The 21,716-nt window shown below is 41.4% G+C and overlaps 1 protein-coding gene across 1 annotated transcript in view; it reads right to left on the reverse strand.

Annotated features, from left to right (window-relative positions):
* Positions 1 to 21,716, reverse strand: part of Abca13 (ATP binding cassette subfamily A member 13) — a 423,762-nt gene that overhangs the window by 189,767 nt on the left and 212,279 nt on the right. Inside the window, exons 39-41 of the mRNA XM_040746666.1 lie at positions 19,333 to 19,529; positions 7,988 to 8,145; positions 6,486 to 6,716 (exon numbers count right to left, since the gene is read on the reverse strand). Coding sequence (XP_040602600.1) covers positions 6,486 to 6,716; positions 7,988 to 8,145; positions 19,333 to 19,529 — 586 coding nt within the window. The remainder of the gene's footprint in view (positions 1 to 6,485; positions 6,717 to 7,987; positions 8,146 to 19,332; positions 19,530 to 21,716) is intronic.

Consider the following 21,716-nt stretch of genomic DNA (forward strand, 5'->3'; position numbering starts at 1 on the left):
TGAGATTCCTGAGTGGCAAACAAGAGGGTCTCTACGTGTGTATTTGTCTCTCGTGCCTTTCCATGTGTTGTTTTCTTTCCGTTTGTCTTGTCCAATTCTGATGCACAAGTTCTTGTTCTATCTTACTATATTTTAATTTATTTTACTATTATCCCTTAAAATCTGTTTGTTTTCTAATGAGAGACAGAAAGGAGGTGGATCTGGAAGTAGGAGGAGGGAAGGAAAACCATAGTTATGATATATGATGTGAGTGAAAACAATTTATTTTAAATAAAAGTGGGGGTATGATGTAACTGTGAAATGACACGCTATGTGTACAGCTTCTTCCCATTGAATTTACATTGTGATTCTTTCCACAACTGCTAGTTTGTCATCAAGGTTGTGCCTGGAGCTATTGTTTCATGTGAGAACATGAATTAGCAATGATGTGGAAGCAGGCCTCTCATTCAACTGCTCCAAGTCCAGGACTAGCGCCTGGAGCCTCCCCTATCCACCCTTCCTATCCTTCAGTCCCCATGGTCAGCACAAACAGCGTCAAGGATGGATTCCAAAATGGATTCCTCCATGTGCATCATGATCACACTAGAGGTGGGGGAAAGAAAACACCAGAACTCAGTTCCAACTTCTTCACAGAACCTTCCAGAAGCACGGAGCTCCAAATATAACTACAACAGCGATGATGATGATGATGATGTAACAATATAATATTGACCAACATGTATGTCCTCACTGGCTTCAACCCACTGCAGCATTCTGTAGCCCACCATGGTGTATTTTTCTATTTATCTTTCTTTCCCATGAAATAAAACTTATAAAAAGAGAAAATGGCTCAGGAAATTTCTACTTATGTGAATAACAAAAACAAAGCAAGCATGCAACCAGCAGGGCTGGCTCTCCTAGCCTCTGCAGACTCTCCACTTTAATTTCCCATGTGATTGAAAACCTAACCAGACCTGAGAGACTGACAGAAAAGAGGGAAGAGGAGCATATGTACTGAGGAGAGCATGAGTTATCTTGTTAATAAACAAGCCTTTCGGTGAAAATTATACCTGCCAACCTTTCTCAGGCCTCTTCTTGCAATAGCATTGATAGATTACATAAACCACAGTAGTTTGGCAAGCATCTCAACGCTACATAAGCATTCACCCAGAAGATGAAGACCGGACTCACTGTGTTAAAGCACATTAAACATCAAAGGCAAGCATTCCCCAAAGCTTCTCTCTTCTTACTGATAAATATTAACAAAGGTACTTGGTCTCTTTTATTTTGATTAAATAAGATGCAAATTACATGAAAGGGATTTCCACTCTTTCTGACATACAGGTGTTAAGTGTAGGTAAGTATCTAGGTACTGACACATGTGTTATTTCAATGATATGTGTTCTTCATCCAAAAAGCTGATTTGTCTTCTGTCCCCAAAATGCACAAGGTCACCTGCCCTAGAGAGAGCATTTGCTTAGCTTATGAACTAGTTTGGTTTCTCAGGACAAGACAAAACAGAACAGCAAGTTACCCAGGAAAGACAGAGACTAAGAACAGCCCTTCCTTCCAGCCCCAAAGACCCAGGATGTGAGGCAGCTGTTGAAGGCAGCAGCACTTTACTTCTATGGGAAAACTTGACATGTGCAGGCTCAAGATCCCAACTAGTCAAATACCAGCCTTCTTGTCCAATATTTAGACTTGTTTTCCAAACTCCAGAAGGGGTGACAAATGTGTCTGAGTCACATTGAAGTATGTAGTTCAATGAGCTGCAGGCCTGTAAACCTGCACTCAGGAGGACAGCTAACGAATCCCGGATCACACATTAGAAGGAAAAGGAGGCTCAGACATGTCCTGGTCTTCTACATTGGCACTGGGAAGACTGTTAATCTATCGAAAGTCCCTGAAGATCAGGTGAACTTTCAGGCATGGATATGATGTAATTCCACTGTTACTCCAAAAGGTGATAGTTCCCCAAGATGACAGGGGGCATTACCATTTTGACTCCTTTGTCCAAGTCATGTACCCAATACTTTTCATACTCAGAATATCATTGAAATCTGTTCTGTTTCTTGTCTGTGTGTTTGTTTGTTCATTGATTTAGTTCTTATTAGCACATATTTATCTATGACATTGTCATTCAAATCTATTGCAAACCTCGGCTCAATCTGCATGGCCCTCTCCTACCCTCCCTTCCTTGGTGCCCTTCCTTCTCTCAAATAATCCCCTCTCTTCTTTCAAGTCTTTTTCTGAAGTCTAGATTCTGAATATAAGAGGTAACACAAGGTGGTGTTTCTCAGTATAGCTTGTTTTACTTATCTTGATGATCTCTAGCTTCACCCATTTTCCTACAAATGACATAATTTCATAATCTGAATGAAACTAGAGTATTACATATGCAGATCTTTTAAGCCATCCATCAACAGATGGACAACTAGACTATTTCCAGAATTTCACTGCAAGGATAGTGTTTTGGTAAGCATGGATTTGCAAGCATGTCTCTGATAGGCTGACTCAGAGTCCCTCAGGTATATACCCAGGAGTGTGCAGATGAATCACATGGTAGTTATACTGACAAATCTCCACAGAAATTTCTACAGTGGTCAGGTTAATCTGCTTTCTTATCAGCAGTATAAAAACGTTCCCTTCCCCACATCCTCTTCATTCTTTGTTGTTTGTATGATAGCCATTAGGATGTGATAGAATCCCTGTGTGGTTTTCATTTTTCCATCTTAAACAATCAAAAACAACTAAGGCTTACCAACACTGAGTTCCTGATCCAACATCGTGGAGATCAGAGGGATAAACATGTGGACTTACAGCTGTCTGAAGGGGGTTGGAGCAATGGCTCTGTGCATAACAGCACTTACAACTCTTGCAGAGGACCTAGGTTTAATTCCCAGCTTCCCCATGGTAGTTTGAAACAGCTTTTAACTCCTGGTCCAGGAGATCTGACTTGCTATTCTGACTTTTGAGGGTTCGGGCATTCATGTGGTTCACACAGATGCACTTGTGTATACTCACATACACATAACATGAAATAAATATGTAGAAACAGAATTGTCTGAGATGAAGCTGACAGTTTCTCTACAGTAGTTTTCTCAGAACGTGGGCATGTCTTCTGAAGCATGTACAGTTACAGGTTCTATATCTGTGGGTTCAAGTAATTACAGGTTGCAAATACCCAGGAAAAGCACCATGTTTGTATTGAAATTGTGCAGGGTTTTTTGTTTGTTTGTTTGTTTGTTTGTTTGTTTGGAGGGTTTCAGGAAAGCATAGCCCTCCCAGGGCTCCATCTTCTTGAGCAAGTCACATAGTAAACACAGAATTTACCAGGGCAGGAATCATGAAGAAAAGACAGTGGCAGTGAGGGGACAAGAGGAAACCACTGAATGACGATGGGGAGTCCAGACTCCCTGAATTTCTTCCCAGGCTTAACTCATATCAAGGCTTCTGGAATAACAGCAGGAAACAGTCAACATGACTTAGGGTCATGGTGACTGCAATCATTGGCCCCAGAGGACAGATCATAGACACCATGAACACATATAAGGCTTTTTTACTTGCTTCTGCATTCTCTTCTTACTCTATCAAAAAGGAAAGGGTAGAGATAGTAGGGACAGGTATTCTCTATCCCTGCTGGTCAATACAATATAGAGTATGACCCAGACCAAGCATCTTCAAAGAATATATTTCATTCCCAGAAATCTTTAATTCACATGCAGATGCACCATTTATGAGCTGGGTGACTTGGGGGTAAAGAAAGGCACCTATCAAGGCTCAGATTCCTCACTTACAAATAGGAATGATGCCATCTGGAGAGAGTGAAAGGTGTTACAAATATAAAAGTAAGTACCTTACAAGGCTATGAATCTTCTTGTTTTACACTCATCTATGAATATTGACTTCTGACGAATTTTTTGATGACTGATATCAATTAGGGACTTTGGTGACCCTCCCTTGCCTATGGACTTTGCATTCCAAAACCAATAATTGTTCCTGAATTCTATAGGCAAATGCTTATCACTAAGTATTCATTGCAGGTGAGTATCCACAGAGAGTTAAATTCAGAATTGCCCAAGTCCTTTATATAAATGGTATAGTATTTGTATCCAGCCTATTGATAGTCTACTTCATACAACTAATCTCTAAACTATATATCATATATAATACCAGGCAAATGTTATAGATGAATAATTGTTGTATTAATATCCAGAGGAATTATGACAATAAAAGTCTTCATATGTTCAATATACACAGTGCTATTTCTGAATAGTCGCAACCTGTAATTACTTAAACCCACAGACACAGAACCTGTAATTGCACTTTTGTTCCCTAATGCATGCCTAAAGTAAAGTCTGATTCATAAATTAGGCACAGTAAGAGATTAACAGCAACAACTGATAACAGAAGCAAAATAGAACAATTTTAACAAGCCATTATAATGAAAATCAGGCAGGTATGATTTCCCCTCCTGCCCATCCCTCCCTCACTCCCCCATAATGTGTTCATTTTCTGGGCTGTGTTTATTAGCCATAGTTAACAATAGGTCCCCTCCCATAGAACAATGTGAGGTGCACTCTCACCCTGAACTCTTGGGGAAGGGTCTAGGCCCTGCCCTATATGAAATGACAGACTATGGACACCCCCATGGAGGGCCTCACCCTCCCTGGGGGAATGAGGGGATAACGGGGGGGGGGTTGGGGGGAGGGCACGGGAGGAGGGGAGGGAAAGGGAGAGGGACCTGGAACTGACTTGTGAAGCAACCTTGTTTCTTATCTAAATTTAAACTGGAAAATAAAATAAAATAAAATAAAATAAAGCAATAGGTCCCAGAACCAAGACCAACATTACTACTGCCGAGGAAGGAAAACACATGTACATCTAGTGATTTCTCAAGGGTTGTCTTGCCTTCAGGACCACAAACACAGCTTAGTGCCTTTTCCATCTAAATTCTTTCTAATGCTCACTCTAACTTAGAAAACTGGTCATTTTAATTCCTACAGCTACCCAAAGTTTCTAATAGGTGGTTCAGATTGGTAATACCTACCAACAACAACAACAACAAAATAATTGGTCACTAGTATTATTCCTGAAACCAGTAAGTTAAAGTAAAGTCTAGCAGAATATTTCCTTACTTAATTTTAATTTTTGTCCTTTTGTTAGCTTTTAATCTGCAGCACTTTCAATAGCTAATAGCAAAGTAAATGTAGATCACAGTAGGTGTAAGATCAGGAACTTGCTTTCAATTGGGTTTGATAGCCCAGAATTTTCCTTCAAAGAAAATATGAGCAAACCCTTAGCTGGCCACTATGATAGGACTGCACTGAGTAATGGATGTTCTCGCAGAGTCCCAAGAGCTGAGAGTACCAGGTGTCAGAGTAAAGAGGGAGCTTGGGACAGGAAGCATGGCAGTGTTCAGTACTATGTGTGTGATACAGCATCTAATGCTCATCTATTTGCACATAGATGTGGGATCATAGCTTGATGTGGGAAGTCCTGTGATTATGCCAATAAAGCACTGTTGGGCCAATAGGGAACCAAGATAGGTGGGACTAAGAGTCCAGGAGGACTCTGGGTAGGAGAAACACAGAGAGTCAAAATGTAACGCCATGGGGTAGGAAGCCCGGAAACTTCTCCGGTAAGAGATATACTTAGATTAACAATTATGGGGTAATTACTTAAGTCAGAGCTAGCCAGTAAGAAACAAGCAAGGCCAACAGCTTCATAATTAATATAGCCTCCTGTGTGTTTATTTGGGACTGATGCGGCTCTAGAACCAGGCTGGCAGGAAGGCTTCTCTCAAAGAAAGGCTTCTCTTTACAATAGCTCCCAAACAGAAGACCACAGGGAAGGCAGACTCCTCCCCTACTGAAGACTGACTGTTCATCTACAGATTCCAATTCAAACACATCTCAGGTCTCACATATAGGAACGCTATTTGCTTGAATACTAGTCACCAGTCGAGTGTGTGAAATTCTGGTTTGGGCTCCCACTATAAAAGACTGTGACAATTAATCTCAGATGTCAAGATGAGATCTGCAGTAAGTATGAAGATAAGCCTCTGGAATGGTTATGGGAGGCTATCCTGATTGGTCAGTTGAATGGGGAGACCCATCCTGAAATGAGTTGATCTGTTCCTTGGATTTGGGTCCTGTCCGAATAAAAAGGAATAAACTAGCTGAGGACAAACATTTACCACTATGTACATCCTGATTGTGAATACAATGTGACCAGTTGTGTCAAGCTCCTGCTGCCATAATGTCCCCTCCATGATAGACTGCCTACCCTGGGATTACAGGTTGAAATAAACCATATCTCCCTTAAGTTGTTTTTGTCATGAGTAGTTGATCACAACAAGAAACGTAATTGATACAGTCTTCTAATCAGAGCTTGAAAACAAATAATATATAAATATACACAATAGTCCCCATCTCTTCCCCATTCATCCACATCTCTCTGAATATGGAACTGGTCATGGAAACATAAACCATATCAGCAGGTACCTCTTCCAAAGTGGTGTCTGAGATGCCATATCCAGTCAGGTGCAGGTGCTGTAAGTTTTGATCCAGGGCCTGGCAAAGTCCCTTGAAGCAGGTCTTGTCTGCATCCTTGGGGATGGTGTAGGTCAGCTCACCTCCACTGCTATCTTTGAGGAGTGCTTGTGGAATATAGACCTGTATCAAGGATGTAACATGAGCCACATCCCTGGGCTCCTGGGTTTCTAGAACAGAGGGCTACCAGAAAGAGAAATGGGTAAGAAAACAGTAAGGAAGATCAATCCAAACTTCTTTAGCAATATGCTCATATCTGTGCTATTTCAGAATTCCAAGACAAGGATAGATTGCTGCATTTAAGCAGGAGGGGACCTTTCAATGATGTGCTTCTCATTTTCTCTTCTTTTGTAACATGTGTGTATGTGTACACAGACACATGTGCACCAATGTGGAAACCAGAGGACAAGTTCAAGGTCACCCTCCGAAAACATCTCCTTTCAGGCAAGGTGTCTCACTGAACCTAGAGTTCATTAATTAGGATGGGCTCGCTAACCAGCAAATACCAGGGATAATTACTGGCCTCTCAGTACTGGGATTACAGGTGTATGCTATCGACTCTGGCATTTCTATGTGTGTTCTGTGTTCCTAACTCAATGCCTCATGTTTGCAAGACAAACACTTTGCCAGCTGAGCCGTTCTCCAAGGCCCCTTTTTCTATATTATGAAGCATAAATCTACAGCAGTAACCCTGGCAAGCCTACTCTTCACCCATGTGCCCATACTCATTCCAAATGCCCTGGAGACATTTAGAGTGATGCATTGGAATAATGCTCTCCTTCCCAGAAAAATCATCATGGAGACTCAAATCCTAGCAGTTGTGCTAAAAAGCTGTTTCCAAACGTGAGAAGTCAGATTCTTAGTCAACGATAAAGGGGCCTTCTCTGGATAACCTCAACTAGAGAAAAGGCAAAGAGAAGCCACCCTCAAAGGAGTCAATGGCAGACTTTTTTGAGGGTCACCAAGGATAAGACAGTCACAAGGACCTTGATAGTGAGTTTCTGGATTCTATCCCCAGAATCTCTGCTCCTTTCCTGGCTGACAATAGGCATCAACGACTACAGATGTGATTTAGGTTTGATCTCTCAGTTCCCAGACATAATTGTTCCATCTTCTGGCTGCTCTAATTCTACGATGGGCAAGGTTTGAGCCTCCGGAAGAGAATATCACTGTCAAAATGATTGCTAGAACTCCTTGGCCATCGCATTTCCTGACAGTGACTTTTGGTATATTGAAGGTCATTTTGACCTCTCTTGTGTTTCTATCTAAAAGATTAAATGCGCCCTAGAGCTCACAGAGGATAGCCCTCACTGCTCAAACTGGAAGGAGTTCTTTAGGTTCCTGAGATATCATGCACAAAAGACCTCCAGTAGGACATGACTGTTGCACTTTGTTTCTGGTGACGTAAATGGGACAGGGAATCCCCAGTGAAATAAATGAGTGGCACTTCTTACTTGTTTGGTGAGAGTCAGGGTGAGGCCTTGACCATAGGTATCCTTAAGACCTGCAGGAGGAGCATAGCATCTGAGTCTCCCCTGCTGGAGGACAGCCACATGGTCACTGAGCATCTCAGCTTCATCAAGGTGGTGGGTTGTGAAGATGATTGTGCGACCTGTGTCCAAGCACAGAATGCATTAGAACAAGCATAACAGGGGCCCTGTGCTAAGAATGGTGGACTGGGACAGGACTGAAAGAGAGCTAACAATGTTTTAAACAGGGGGGGGCTGGAATGGTGCTGTGTAAAAACATAACCAGGTCTGCTCTGAGAATTAGAGATCCTGAAAATTGTTTATTTTAGTTTCCCAAAAGGTCATGACTGCTGTTTCATAAATGCCCTCTGTGCCCTCCTCCATTAGGCTTAAGAGACACTGTTAGACAGGAAGGAAGAAAAAGCTATGAAATAAAGGTCCTAAGTTCAGCAGCTTTGTTTTCTAGGGCTTAGATGTAATAGTACTGAAGCATACACTGTGTCCTAGAAATTGCTTAGAAACCTTGAACCACAAGAATGTGGGAGACAAGTGTGGGGGCTGGGGATGGGACATTAACCCTTCCTAAGGGGAGAGGTGACTGAATCTGGCACTGTGGCTTACTTCTGCAGAAAAGCATGTCAAGCTCACATGTGTCTACAGAGAACTGAGAATCCATTATGTTTCCTGTGGAGAAGAAAAGTTCTGATTAACCTTAGGAGAACAGACACCAGAAAAACTCAAGGTATTTGAGGAAAGTTACTTCAGTTAATGTAAATAGATGATGGTCTGGCTTTTAGCTACTCTCTCCTCATTGGGTCCAATTGAACTTCATTTAGCTAGTCTATCAAATAGAATAAACATATTCTTTGATCCTGGTTTCAAGAACAGATCCTTAAATAGAGAACGACAAGCTTGATTTTAATTCTACATAATTTCATATTTTTTATAAAGGAGAAGTATTAAAAGGCAATGAGTCTTATTCTTTTTGTTCTCTCTATGAATTTGCTCTTTTATTGTTTGATTATTTTGAGGCTATCTTTCAATCTGTAGCCCAAGCTGGTCTAGAGATCACTGTGTAGCCCAGGCTCACATCAAATCCACAGCAATATTCCTATCTCAGCCCTAGGATTGCTGGGAGGTAAGCCATGGCATCTGTCCTCCAGTTAACATTCTAGAATCCATCTAGAAAGAAGCAATGTATTATGGTGCAAAATGCAATAGGGAGTGGAGTGCCCAGTGTCAGTTCTTACTATAGATGTGTTAGAAAGACCATGGACAATATCTTTGTGCTAAGATAATGGTGTTAAGATAATGGACTCATGGCCTGACCTAGGACAATCAGAAGAAAATTAGTTACTTTGATTAGAGCTATCCTATAGTTCAGATGCATGTCCCCATACAACAAAAGTCTAAAACAGAAGTCCATTCAGTCCAGACTCTTTTAGGACATGGAGGGGAAAGGGTGGTGTGGGGACTGGGAAAGCAGGAAAAGGAACAGAGAGATAATTGGTTAAATCACACAAAACTCCAGTTATGTAAAGCAGTAGATTTTGGAGACCCGTTATCAAACACAATGGCTACAACTATTCATTGTGAATGTGAAAATTACTGAGAGATTATCCCCTAGACACTACACACACACACACACACACACACACACACACACACACACACACATCATGTACACTTGCAGGTGATAGGCATGTTAATTAGCTCTATTTAATCCTTTCTCTATGCATTATGCATACAAATATTAAACATCATGCCACATGTACAATTTTAACTTGTCAACTACACTTTACTGAAGCTGGAAAAGATGAGTAAGTAAATAATTCCCAATGAGTTTAGATTACAGCCACAGATATTTGATCCAGGATGGCTTCCAGTGTATATTACAGAAACCCAAGATGCTGCTCTACCCTCAAAGGATATTCTACCAAGCCATCACCCTATGGTTGCTTCTGGTTCTGGCGCTGCAGCCTACCCTATCCAGTTCTTCCCAACACTTACAGTTCCTGAAAATAAGTAATTAAAACATCTCATTATGAAAAGTCCACACACCAGATACTGAGCTATGCACTTTCACAAACAGCTCATTGAATTCTTAGCGCAGTAGTTCTCAAACTTCCTAGTGCTGGGACTCCTTAATATAGTTCCTCTTGTTGTGGTGACCCCCAACCATAAAACTACCTTGTTAATGCCTTATAGCTGTAATTTTGCCACTGTTATGAATCATAATGCAAATATCTGATGTTAAGAATATCTGAATTCCAGTGCCTGGGGATTGCCTGGGAACTGCCACAGAGCTTCCATCCTGGCAGGAGCCACACACCACAGATCCCAAGTCTTCTCTTCCACCAAAGTGACCAGGGGACCACGTGGGAGGCTAAGCAACCCAGATTCCTGGCCTTCTTCTCCACCCACAGGACCAGAACTAGGACGAGGAATAGAAGAACTATCAGAGTATTGGACTTGCTTGCACCCACCGAAAGAGAACTCTGGTCCCCAAACCACCAGACTAGTAAGGGGCTTATTCTGAACCCAATAGAAGAAGAGATGGGAAAGAGACAATATAAAAACACACTCAGCAACAGAAAAACAAATAAGACACCACCAGATTCTAGAGACTTCACACCAGGAAGACTCCAACATTCCAATGCAAATGAAGCAGAAGAGAATGATCTTAAAAACAACTTCATGAAAATGATAGCTGCACTAAAAGAGGATATAGGAAAATCCCTCAAAGAAATGGAAGACAAAACAAACCAAAAAAGGCAGGAAATTGAAGAAAAAGCAAACCAAAAAATGCAAGAAATGGAAGAAAGAACAAACCAAAAAATTCATAAAATGCAACAAATGGACAAAAATACAAACTGAAAATTGCAAGAAACAATTCAAACAGCACAAGGGTTGAAAACTGAAATGCAGACAATAAGCAAAAAACACAATCTGAAGAAAGGCTGGAAATAGAAAAGATGGGCAAACAGTCAGGTACTACCGATACAAACATTACCAACAGAATACAAGAGATGGAAGAGAGAATCTCAGGTGTTGAAGATACACTAGGAGAAACAGGCAAAATCCACCAAGATGAAGTTTCCATTCTGAACATCTATGCCCCAAATACAAAGGCATCCACGTTCGTAAAAGAAATATTACTAAAACCTAAATCACATATAAAGCCCCACACGCTTATAGTGGGAGATTTCAACACCCCACTCTCACCACTAGACAGGAATACCAGACAGAAACACAACAAGAAGCAAAGGGTGTAATAGAAGTAATGACACAACTGTGATAAACAGACATCTATAGAACATTTCATCCATATAAAAAAGAATATGCCTTCTTCTCACCACCACATGAAACCTTCTCAAAAAATCGACCACATACATGGCAACATATCAAACCTCAGCAGCTACAAAAAAATTAGAATAATTCCATGCATCTTATCAGACTACCATGTATTAAAATTAGAATTCAACAACAACACAAATTGCAGAAACCCTACAAACTCATGGAAATTGAATAATGCACAACTGCACTGTTCCTGGGTCAAATAAGAAATAAAAAAAGAAATTGAAGACTTCCTAGAATTCAAAGACAATAAAGACACAACATACCCAAACCTATGGAACACTTTGAAAGCAGTGCTACGGGGGAAAGTTCATAGCACTAAGTGCTCACACAAAGAAACTGGAGAATAGTTGTACTAGAAAAATAACAGCACAGCTGAAAGCTAGAGCTCTAGAACACAAAGAAGCAAACTCCCCCCAGGAGAAGTAGATGCCAGGAAATAGTCAAATTGAGGGCTGAAATTAATAAAGTAGAAACTAGGAAAACAATACAAAGAATCAATACAACGAAGAGTTGGTTCTTTGAGATCAACAAGCTACACAAACCTTTGTCCAAACTTACCAAACAGCAGAGTGTGAACATGCAAATTAACAAAATCAGAAATGAAAAGGGGGACATAACAATGGACTCTGAGGAAATTCAGAGAATCAGCAGGTCATACTTTGAAAACCTGTACTCCACAAAATTTGAAAATTTAAAGGAAATGGACGACTTCCTGCAGAGCTATCACTTGCCAAAATTAAATCAAAAACAGATAAGCAATTTAAATAGAAGTATAACCCCTATGGAAATAGAAGCAGTCATCAAAAGTCTCCCAACCAAAAAAAGCCCAGGTCCAGATGGCCTCAGTGCAGAATTCTACCAGAAATTCAAAGAACAGCTTATATCAATTCTTCTCAAATTATTCCACGTAATAGAAGCAGAAGGGTCTTTGCCAAACTATTTCTATGAGGCTTCAATAACCTTGATTCGAAAGCCACACAAAGACAGAACTAAGAAAGAGAACTTCATACCAATATCCCTCATGAACCCTGATGCAAAAATACTCAATAAAATACTGGCAAATCAGATCCAAGATCACATCAATACAATCATTCACCACGATCAAGTAGGTTTCACCCCAGGAATGCAGGGATGGTTCAACATACGAAAATCCATCAATGAATTCCACCATATAAACAAGCTGAAAAACAAAAATCACATGATCATCTCACTAGATGCTGAAAAAGCCTTTGAGAAAATCCAACAACCCTTCATGATAAAGGTCCTGGAGAGATCTGGGATAACAGGGACATACCTAAACATAATAAAAGCTATATACAGCAAACCAACAACCAACATCAAAATAAATGGATGGAAACTCAACGCAATTTTGCTAAAATCAAGAACAAGACAAGGCTGTCCACTCTCTCCATACCTTTTTAATATTGTACTTGAAGTTCTAGCTAGAGCAACAGGACAACAAAAGGAGATCAAGGGGATACAAATTGGAAAGGAAGAGGTCAAACTTGCACTATTTGCAGATGATATGATACTTAAATGACCCAATGAACTCTGCCAGGGAACACTTACAGCTGATTAACACCTTCAGCAAAGTGGCAGGCTACAAGATCAACTCAAGAAAATCAGTAGCCCTACTATATACAGATGATAAAAGGGCTGAGAAAGAAATCAGAGAAACATCACCCTTTACAATTGCCACAAACAACATAAAATACCTTGGAGTAATGCTAACCAAACAAGTGAAAGACCTGTATTGAAAGAACTTTGAGTCTTTAAGGAAAGAAATTAAAGAAGCCCTCAGAAAATGGAAAGATCTCCCATGATCTTGGATAGGTAGGATCGATGTAGTAAAAATGGCAATCCTGCCAAAAGCAATCTACAGATTGAATGCAATTCCTATTAAGATACCAGCACAATTCTTCATAGACCTTGAAAGAACAATAATCAATTTTGTATGGAAAAACAAAAGACCCAGGATAGCCGAAACAATCCTGTTCAACAAGGCAATGTCCGGAGGCATCACCATCCTTGACTTCAAGATCTATTATAGAGCTATAGTCCTGAAAACAGCTTGGTATTGGCACAAAAATAGACAGGTAGACCGATGGAATCAAATGTAAAACCCTGATATTAACCCACACACGTATGAACATTTGACCTTTGACAAAGAAGCTAAAGATATACAATAGAAAAAAGAAAGCATCTTCAACAAATGGTGCTGGCATAACTGGATGCTGGCATGTAGAAGAATGCACAAAACTTACGTCCAAATGGATCAAAGAGTCCAGCCACACTGAACCTCTTAGAAGATAACTTAGGTGGTATCCTTGAATGAATTGGTACAGGAGAGAGCTTCCTGAACATAACACCAGTAGCACAGACAGTGAGATCAACAATTAATAAATGGGACTCCTGAAACTGAAAAGCTTCTGTAGGGCAAAGGACACAGTCAGCAAGACAAAAGGGCAGCCCACAGTATGGGAAAAAATATTCACTAACCCCACATCTGACAGAGGGCTGATCTCCAAAATTTACAAAGAACACAAGAAGCAAGTCTCCAAAACACCAAAGGATCCAATTAAAAGGTGGGCTACAGAACTAAATAGAGAATTGTCAATAGAGAAGTCTAAAATGGCTGAGAGGCACTTGAGAAAGTGCTCAACATCCTTAGCCATCTGGGAAATGCAAATCAAAACAACTCTTGAGTTACCATCTCACTCCTGTCAGAATGGCTAAAATCAAAAACACTGAAGACAATTTATGCTGGAGAGGATGTGGTGAAGGGGGAACACACCTCCACTGCTGGTAGGAGTGCCAACTTGTACAGCCACTTTGGAAATCAGTATGGAGATTCCTCAGAAAAATGGGAATAAACCTACCACAAGACCCAACAACTCCACTCTTAGGCATATATCCAAAAGATGCCCATTTATACAACAAGGATGTCTGTTCCACTATGTTCATAGCAGCATTATTTGTAATAGCCAGAACTTGGAAGCAACCTAGATGCCCCTCAACCGAAGAATGGATAGAGAAAATGTGGGACATTTACACAATGGAGCACTATTCATCAGAAAAAAAATCAATGGAATCCTGAAATTTGCAGGCAAATGGATGGCACTAGAAGAAACCATCATGAGCGAGGTTACCCAGTCACAAAAAGAGAAACATGGAATGTACTATCACATATATGGATTCTAGACATAGATCTGGGGAGTGCCAGCCTACCATCCCATGGCCAGAGAGTCTGGGAAACAGAACCTTCATTCAGTGGCTGATGGAAGAAGAGGCAGACTCCCACGGCTAAGCACTGAGCTGAACTCAAGAAAGCCAGTAACAGAGAGGGAGGACTGATGACCAAAGGGGTTAACGACTGGGCTGGTTTAACCCCCAGAAACAGCTGACCTGACAAGGGTTAGCTCTTGAATCCCAGACTGATGCCTGGGAATCCAGCATGGGACTGATCAAGACCCTCTGAATGGGGGTGTCAGTGAGGAGGCCTATGTAATCTATTGAGCTTTGGGTAGTAGATCAGTATTTATCCCTGGTATACAAATGGACTTTGGACTCCCATCCAACAATGAAAGATGCACTCTGACCCTGAACTCTTGGGGGAGGGTCTAGGCCCTGCCCTGGATGAAATGATAGACTATGGACACCCCATGGAGGGCCTCAACCTCCCTAGGGAAATAATGGGATATTGGGGGGGGTTGGTGGGAGGGCACGGGAAGAGGGGAGGGAAAGGGAGAGGGACCTGGAATTGACATGTGAAGCAACCTTTTTTCTAATTTAAATTTAAATTTTAAAATAATATATATATACATATATATATATAAAGAATATCTGATATGAGACCCACATTTGGAGGGTCCTTCAACCCCCAAAGGGTTGCAGTCCACAGGTGAGAACCATTGCCTTGGAAATTCCTATGAGAAGTCTCGTTTTGCAAGAGAGAAAACTGCAGCTTAGAGGAGACTGGCTGTCTCTCCAACCTCACAAAGGAACCGTACAGCCAGTGTGAGGTCTTTTCTAGGCATCTGTTTGTGATGTGCCACCTGGCTCTGGTGTCTCTGTCTCATTATTGATCTTTCCATGGTAGACACTGAAATGCTGGCACTGGGCCTGATCAAAAGCTCACACTGTCCACCAAAGAACAAAATACACACACACCAGAGATTCCCAGTAGATTGAGCACCTGGTATCCAGCATTCTGATGGGAAAAATCTCTTTTCTCCTCAGCAGGTAACATTTGTTTCCACGCTGTCTTAAATGTTTCTCACAAAGCTATGCCATTTGCCGGTTGAGGGTATTTACAGGAATGGACTGTATGTTTTCATTTTTGAAGACATGTTTCCTTTCACTACTGTCTACCTAATCTTCTTGCAGACTAATAATTTTGCACTTCAATCAATACAGCAGTTCCAAAGGAGTCTTCCACAGATGAAAATAATCACCATTAAGCAACAAAGGATGTAACAGCAGAGTTTAATGAGGACTCTCTTTTTCTCAGACTTGCACTGAATCTGTCTACTCTGATTATTTAAACTGTAAACAAATGTTCTGTTAACTAACCACCCAAGAAAGGAAGAGCTGAAGGGTGGGAAGAGAGCTGTGAAGTGCCATTCTTTGGATACGGTATCAAAGTTACACATATGAACTCACAGCAGTGTGGCCTCCTGCACAGACTCAAGCCAGCTGTTGCTTGGGAGGAGGAGTCATTTTTTCTTGAGAATTTGGCCACTGCTAGCTATCCTGTACTCTGATAGATGGCTCTACCCCCATGTACCCATGGGCAATCCTACCTGGACTTAATGAGTTATAAACAAAAAAAACATGAAGTTTGAAGGGGGCATTTTGGGAGTAGATGGGAGGAGGTGGAGGGGCAAAGTGAGTTATCTGTGAAATTTAATAATGTACATGTACGGAACTCTCAAAGTTAAAAGCAAATTCCAAAATACAGAGAGAAAGGGTTCCCAAAGAAGTATTTGCAGTTAAAGGTTGCTGGGATAGAGAAAGCCATTTTTCTTTTGGGCTAATATTAAGTTGCTTGTGCCCTGCTAGATGACTCCACACTCATACATATATGTATAGCACTAGTTGGACACAGTGAGCTATTTTAAAAAGCATAAAATTGGAAGTGTAGTGTGCCAATGGGGCAGGGAGAGTTTGAGGGAGGCAGTGAGCAATGGCTATGTTCAAAATACATTATCTATAGGTAATAATTTTCAAGGAATATTTAATGAAAAATGTATGGACCATTAAAGTATAATTAATATTTTAAAAAACAACTCTATCTCTGATTCTTAAACAATAGTGGTGGGATTGTACTGTTTAATTTGTACAATTCACAAGAGCAGGGGAATCACAATCCATTCATCTAACCCTCATCCATCTTCCTTATCAGCCTCATTGAAAGTGGCAGGAAAGTCAGGAATCCAATGTCTAATTTTAATCAGTGCCATAAGCCTCATTTAGTGTTTTCCATCAAAGCTTCCCACTTTCTCATTCCTGGCCCTGCTTCTGTTCTCACAAAGGGCATGTGGGTACATGGAGCACAGAGACTGAAGAAGTTACAAGTGGGGGTGAAGAGGATCTAACCTCTTTTGGTCTGTGTGTGGTGACTGAGACTAGCAGGCACTGCCCTCTCACCCCCAGCATCTGTAGCTTGGATGGTGACTCCCTGAAGGAGTCAGACCAAAGTCTTTCATATTCCATTGCTCCTGGTTATCTGAGGCATTCTAGCAACAGATCCTGAAACCTGCTCTGGCATCCAGCAAGATGGCTCTAAGACCAGCAACTCTCACTGATGGGGGAAGTCCTGTGTATATGTCAATAAAGCATTGTTTGTCAATAGGGAACCAAGATAGGTGGGACTAGGAGTCCAGGAGGACTCTGGGAAGGAGAAACACAGGAAGTCAAGATGTAACACCATGGGATAAGAAGCCCAGAAACTTCTCCGGTAAGAGAAATACTTAGATTAACAATTATGGGATAAATACCTAAGTTAGAGCTAGCCAGTAAGAAACAAGCAAGGCCAACAGCTTCATAATTAATATAGCCTCCTGTGTGTTTATTTGGGACTGATGCGGCTCTGGAACCAGGCTGGCGGGAAGGCTTCTCTTTACATCTCATAGCTCTGGCTGCCTCTTGGTGTTGCTGTGGATCTAGCAAAAATGAGAACACCAGTTCCTGATGCTTCCCAGGGACCCAGTGTTCTACTCAGCATCCTGACTTCCAAGTCGGCTCCATAAACAGGACCTAAATTCTTCCCATGAATCTTTGCAACCAAAACCAAGAACATATGGGACAGCAAAGCTGTATCTATGGCTCCATTCCCCAGCTTCTCGGACTGTGTTCTCCTTCGGTAACTCCTCAGAGATGCAGGGCAAAAGGAACAGAATTGTTGACTATTTGCTGAAGAAAAGGGCAGGCTCTAGATTGTTCTTGTCCCCTGGTTTTCTTCTACAGCAAATCCTGATCTATGCCCAAGGAAGCTGCAATTTTAAGGCAAGCCAAAGTAAAGTCATATGCTAGCAAATCAAATGGCAGGGGGAGGGAAAGAACGTTGTAAGAATATATGCCGCCTGGCCTCAGGCATTTTGATAGACTTTCATCAGCACTGCGGTGTGTTTCACTGTTTCCCGTGTTTTGTTCAATGAACACTTCTATGTAAAGTGCCTGTTGCACACTTCCTACCTGTCTGGAGCATGGAAGCCAGAAGATGAAAAGCAGAAGTTGTCTATCCAATGCTTGTAATGGTCAATGAGCAAATTACACAAGACACATGGGCCCTCTATGGCAGAGATGTCTTTCCCTCCTTGCCAGTCAGCGTTCTCTAGAGATGTGAAACTGTCACATGTCCATCTCACCATGCCGCAGCTTCTTCATGTGATACAAGGTGCTACCATTTTGATTCTGAAAACCTTCCACGGTCTACATATTAAAGGCCTATTTGCCAGCCTGATATGTTAATGGGAAGTGGTAGGACCTTCGGGAGACGGGGCTTGCTAGAAGGAAGTTAGGCCCTTGGAGCATGTCCCTCCTGGATCTCTGTTTCTATGCCATCATGAAGTAGCCATCTTACCCCAACTACCATAATATACTTTACCATCTGCAGGTCCAAAGAAAAAGGACTACTAAGCTAGCACTAATTGTCAACCTGAATGCCCTGGAGTCTTTTGAGAGGAGAACCCTCAATTCAGGGGTCACCCATATCAGGCAGGGCTGTGGGTATGGTAGTGAGGAATTGTTTTGAATGATAAGTGATGAGGGAGGGCTCAGGCCACTATGGGCACCAGAACCACCCTGGGCAGGAGGGCCTGAGCTGAATAAGACAGCAAGACAGGAAGTGACCCAGAGAGGGAGTCAGCAAACCATGTCTGTCCATGGTTCCTGCCTCCAGTTTCCTGCCTTGAGCTCCTCTTAGAACTTCCTTCAATGACAGAATATGACCTGGAAGTATATGATAAAATAAACCTTTTATTTCCCAGGTTGCCTTTGGTCAGAGTACGTTATTAAGGTAACAAAAGAGCAAACGAGAATGAGGACTAACCACTCATCTTCTGGAAGCTTTGAAATTATGAGCCCATACAGTCTTTTACTCTTCTAAGTTAACTATCTGGCCCATCAGCAGAAAGCTGACTAACTCAGGAAAGTTTGTCTTTGATGACCTCTAATTGCATCCTCCCATCTTTCATGCTTCTAGTTTCAAATGACATCACCTATAATTATATCTCACTAACTGTCTCATTGCTAATATTGAGTTTAGAGATCAAACACAAAGTTGGTAGTCTAACACTTATAAATATATTAGCAAAATATAGTCCGTAAAATATTAGAATATCTTACTTTCTCTGAACAATATCATGCTTCCTCGTGGTAGCATGACTTGCTTCAAAGGTTCAATAGCCAATATTTTCTCAAGCGCAGAATTGTGGAGAGAGAACGTGGAAATGAATTTCACCACCTACCTTCCCGGTACTTGAGTAGAATGTCCCAGAGGCTGCGACGGGAGCAAGGGTCCACCCCACTGCTTGGCTCATCCAGAACCACTGTCTTTGACGTTCCAATGAAAGCAATGCCAATGGAGAGTTTCCTCTTCATGCCTCCAGACAGAACTCGAGCTGGCTTGTGCTCATGCTGAGTTAGCTCTACTTCATCAAGAGTTCTGTAACAACAAGGAAGGCCTCATTCTTCTGCCTGAATGCCTGAAAGCTTTGCTCTGGGTCCCATGTCGTGTAGAATGACTTGCTGTTCCTAGGGTCTTTATAACTGTTCATGGTTCTTATGCCAACAATTAGGGGTACTAGGATGCATGCTAGGCACAATAGCATTGGTCTTGTACCTGAAAATCTGATACCATGTCATTGAGTCAAGCATGATGCTGGTCACAGTAGCCCCAAAGTTGTATGGAAACTACTTTGGTCAACTCTCTAGAGAGGCATCTCTCTTCTTTTCATTCAGGCTTCCCACAAAGAATGGACCTGAATTCGTCTAATGCATATGGAAAATAGTACATTAGCAGAGGCAAAACCCCAGTCAGGGTTAATCAGAGTTCTTTAACACACTGACCCACTGTGCATGAAAATTTTATAGCCCCATCTATCTGACTATATAATGGGGAATTTGCAATGATGCCCCGTGCCAAGTAGAAATCATCATTTATCAATAACATTAGAGCAAACCTCCAGTTGTCTTTCAGTCTTGAGAGTTCTAGATTTCAGAAAAGTAATACAAAACTTTTTGTACTTATTGTTTTTTAAATATTTCTCATATATTTCTATATATCTTTTGATCATATTCTGTTCCCTCTTCCAACTTCTCCCAGATCCTTCCTACCTCCCTACCCACCCAACTTCATGTTTTCCCCTCTGTTAAAAAATCAAAATAAGCAATCAAATAAAAAATTAAAAAACAAAGAAATAAAACAAGAAAAGCACACAAAAAACATGGAATCCATTTTGTGCTAGACAATGTGCAGTCAGTAAGAGACTTTGGAGCACTCAAACTTGTATGGGATGTCAAACTCCTTCCTCCCAAGCTCAGGGATATGTACAAAAGAGGAAGTAAAAGGATTTGAAAAGCCAGATGTGAGGGACAACTCCAGGGAAACGGTGTCTCCTCAACACAACAGGGCTGATGCATGGATGAATTCACAGAGACTGTGTCAGTATGCACAAATTCGATCCAGACAAAATCTCAGCATGAAGAAGGGGAAGCAGACACAAAGCTCCACTCCTAATCAAGAAGCTATTTGCAATTGATAGCTACCAGAAGAGGGAAAACGTATTCTCCTATGGAGCAACCCTGGGTGCCTCAGCCATGCTCCACGGCAGGCGCCATGCTCAGGAGTGGTTGGTCAGGAAAGGGGCTTTTAATGTGGTGTATATGAGTTCGCCCTCTGCTCTCACGTATCCCAGCACCACTATGCCTTAAGGGCACTTCCTTAGCCCTTCCTGAGAGCCTGCGATTTAAAGGTCACTCTGCAGCAACGGAGAGAACCCTAGACAGGTGCATGGGAATCACAAGGGACCCGCACAGCTGAGCTTCCAGAACTCTTGGTTCCTGGAATGCTTCCAGATTCCTAGCAAAGTAGCAAAGGAATGACAAGGACTTCCTTGTCTAATGAATAAGGAAAATTTTCTTGTCAGTTTCATTTTTTCTTCCTTTTTTTGGGGGGTCTGGCACATGCAGAGTACTCAAATCATCTTCTTATTGTCTAGTTTTCAACCAAGAACCAAGGCAGTTTGTGTTTAACCCAAGGTTCAGAGTATATTTCCTGCTTGCTACATCTCAGTCTAATCTCAGGCAATGACTAAGTCTCTGTTCTCCAGTGTAGTCATGGTTTAGAAGAGCCCCATCTTATGTCCCAGACCCACATGTGCATGTCTCCTGTGGATAACCGTACCCCTGGCATTTAAATCAATGAATATAATACCAGCTAATGTCAGTGGAGTCAAAGGAGACATTACTAGGTCTGTTGGTTTCTTGGATATTGTCTGAGGACAGTATGTGAAAATTGCTTTCTGGGGCTGGAAAATGAATCTACGGCAAATCCTGATCATTCTCAGCCTGCTGGTTTTAGGGCATGCTTGTATTAGAGGAAAGTAAACCACTTCCAAACATTGCCCAAAAGTTATTATCTGCTATTTTGTTTTTTCTTTGATTTTAAAAATCCAAAATTACTCAAAGGCTAGTGTTTTCCTAATTATCAAAGTTTGGCAAATCAAAAGAAAATAATTTCTGATTAAATTAAATTTCTGATTTCTCATCAAAAGGGCAGGGCATCTCCATAATAAGAATCATTAAGCATCACAGAAAGGGAGAAAGACTTTTTCTCATATCAAGTCCCAAT

Source organism: Mesocricetus auratus, unplaced genomic scaffold, assembly GCF_017639785.1.
Source record: "Mesocricetus auratus isolate SY011 unplaced genomic scaffold, BCM_Maur_2.0 Super-Scaffold_100006, whole genome shotgun sequence".
In the NCBI taxonomy this organism is placed as follows: domain Eukaryota; kingdom Metazoa; phylum Chordata; class Mammalia; order Rodentia; family Cricetidae; genus Mesocricetus; species Mesocricetus auratus.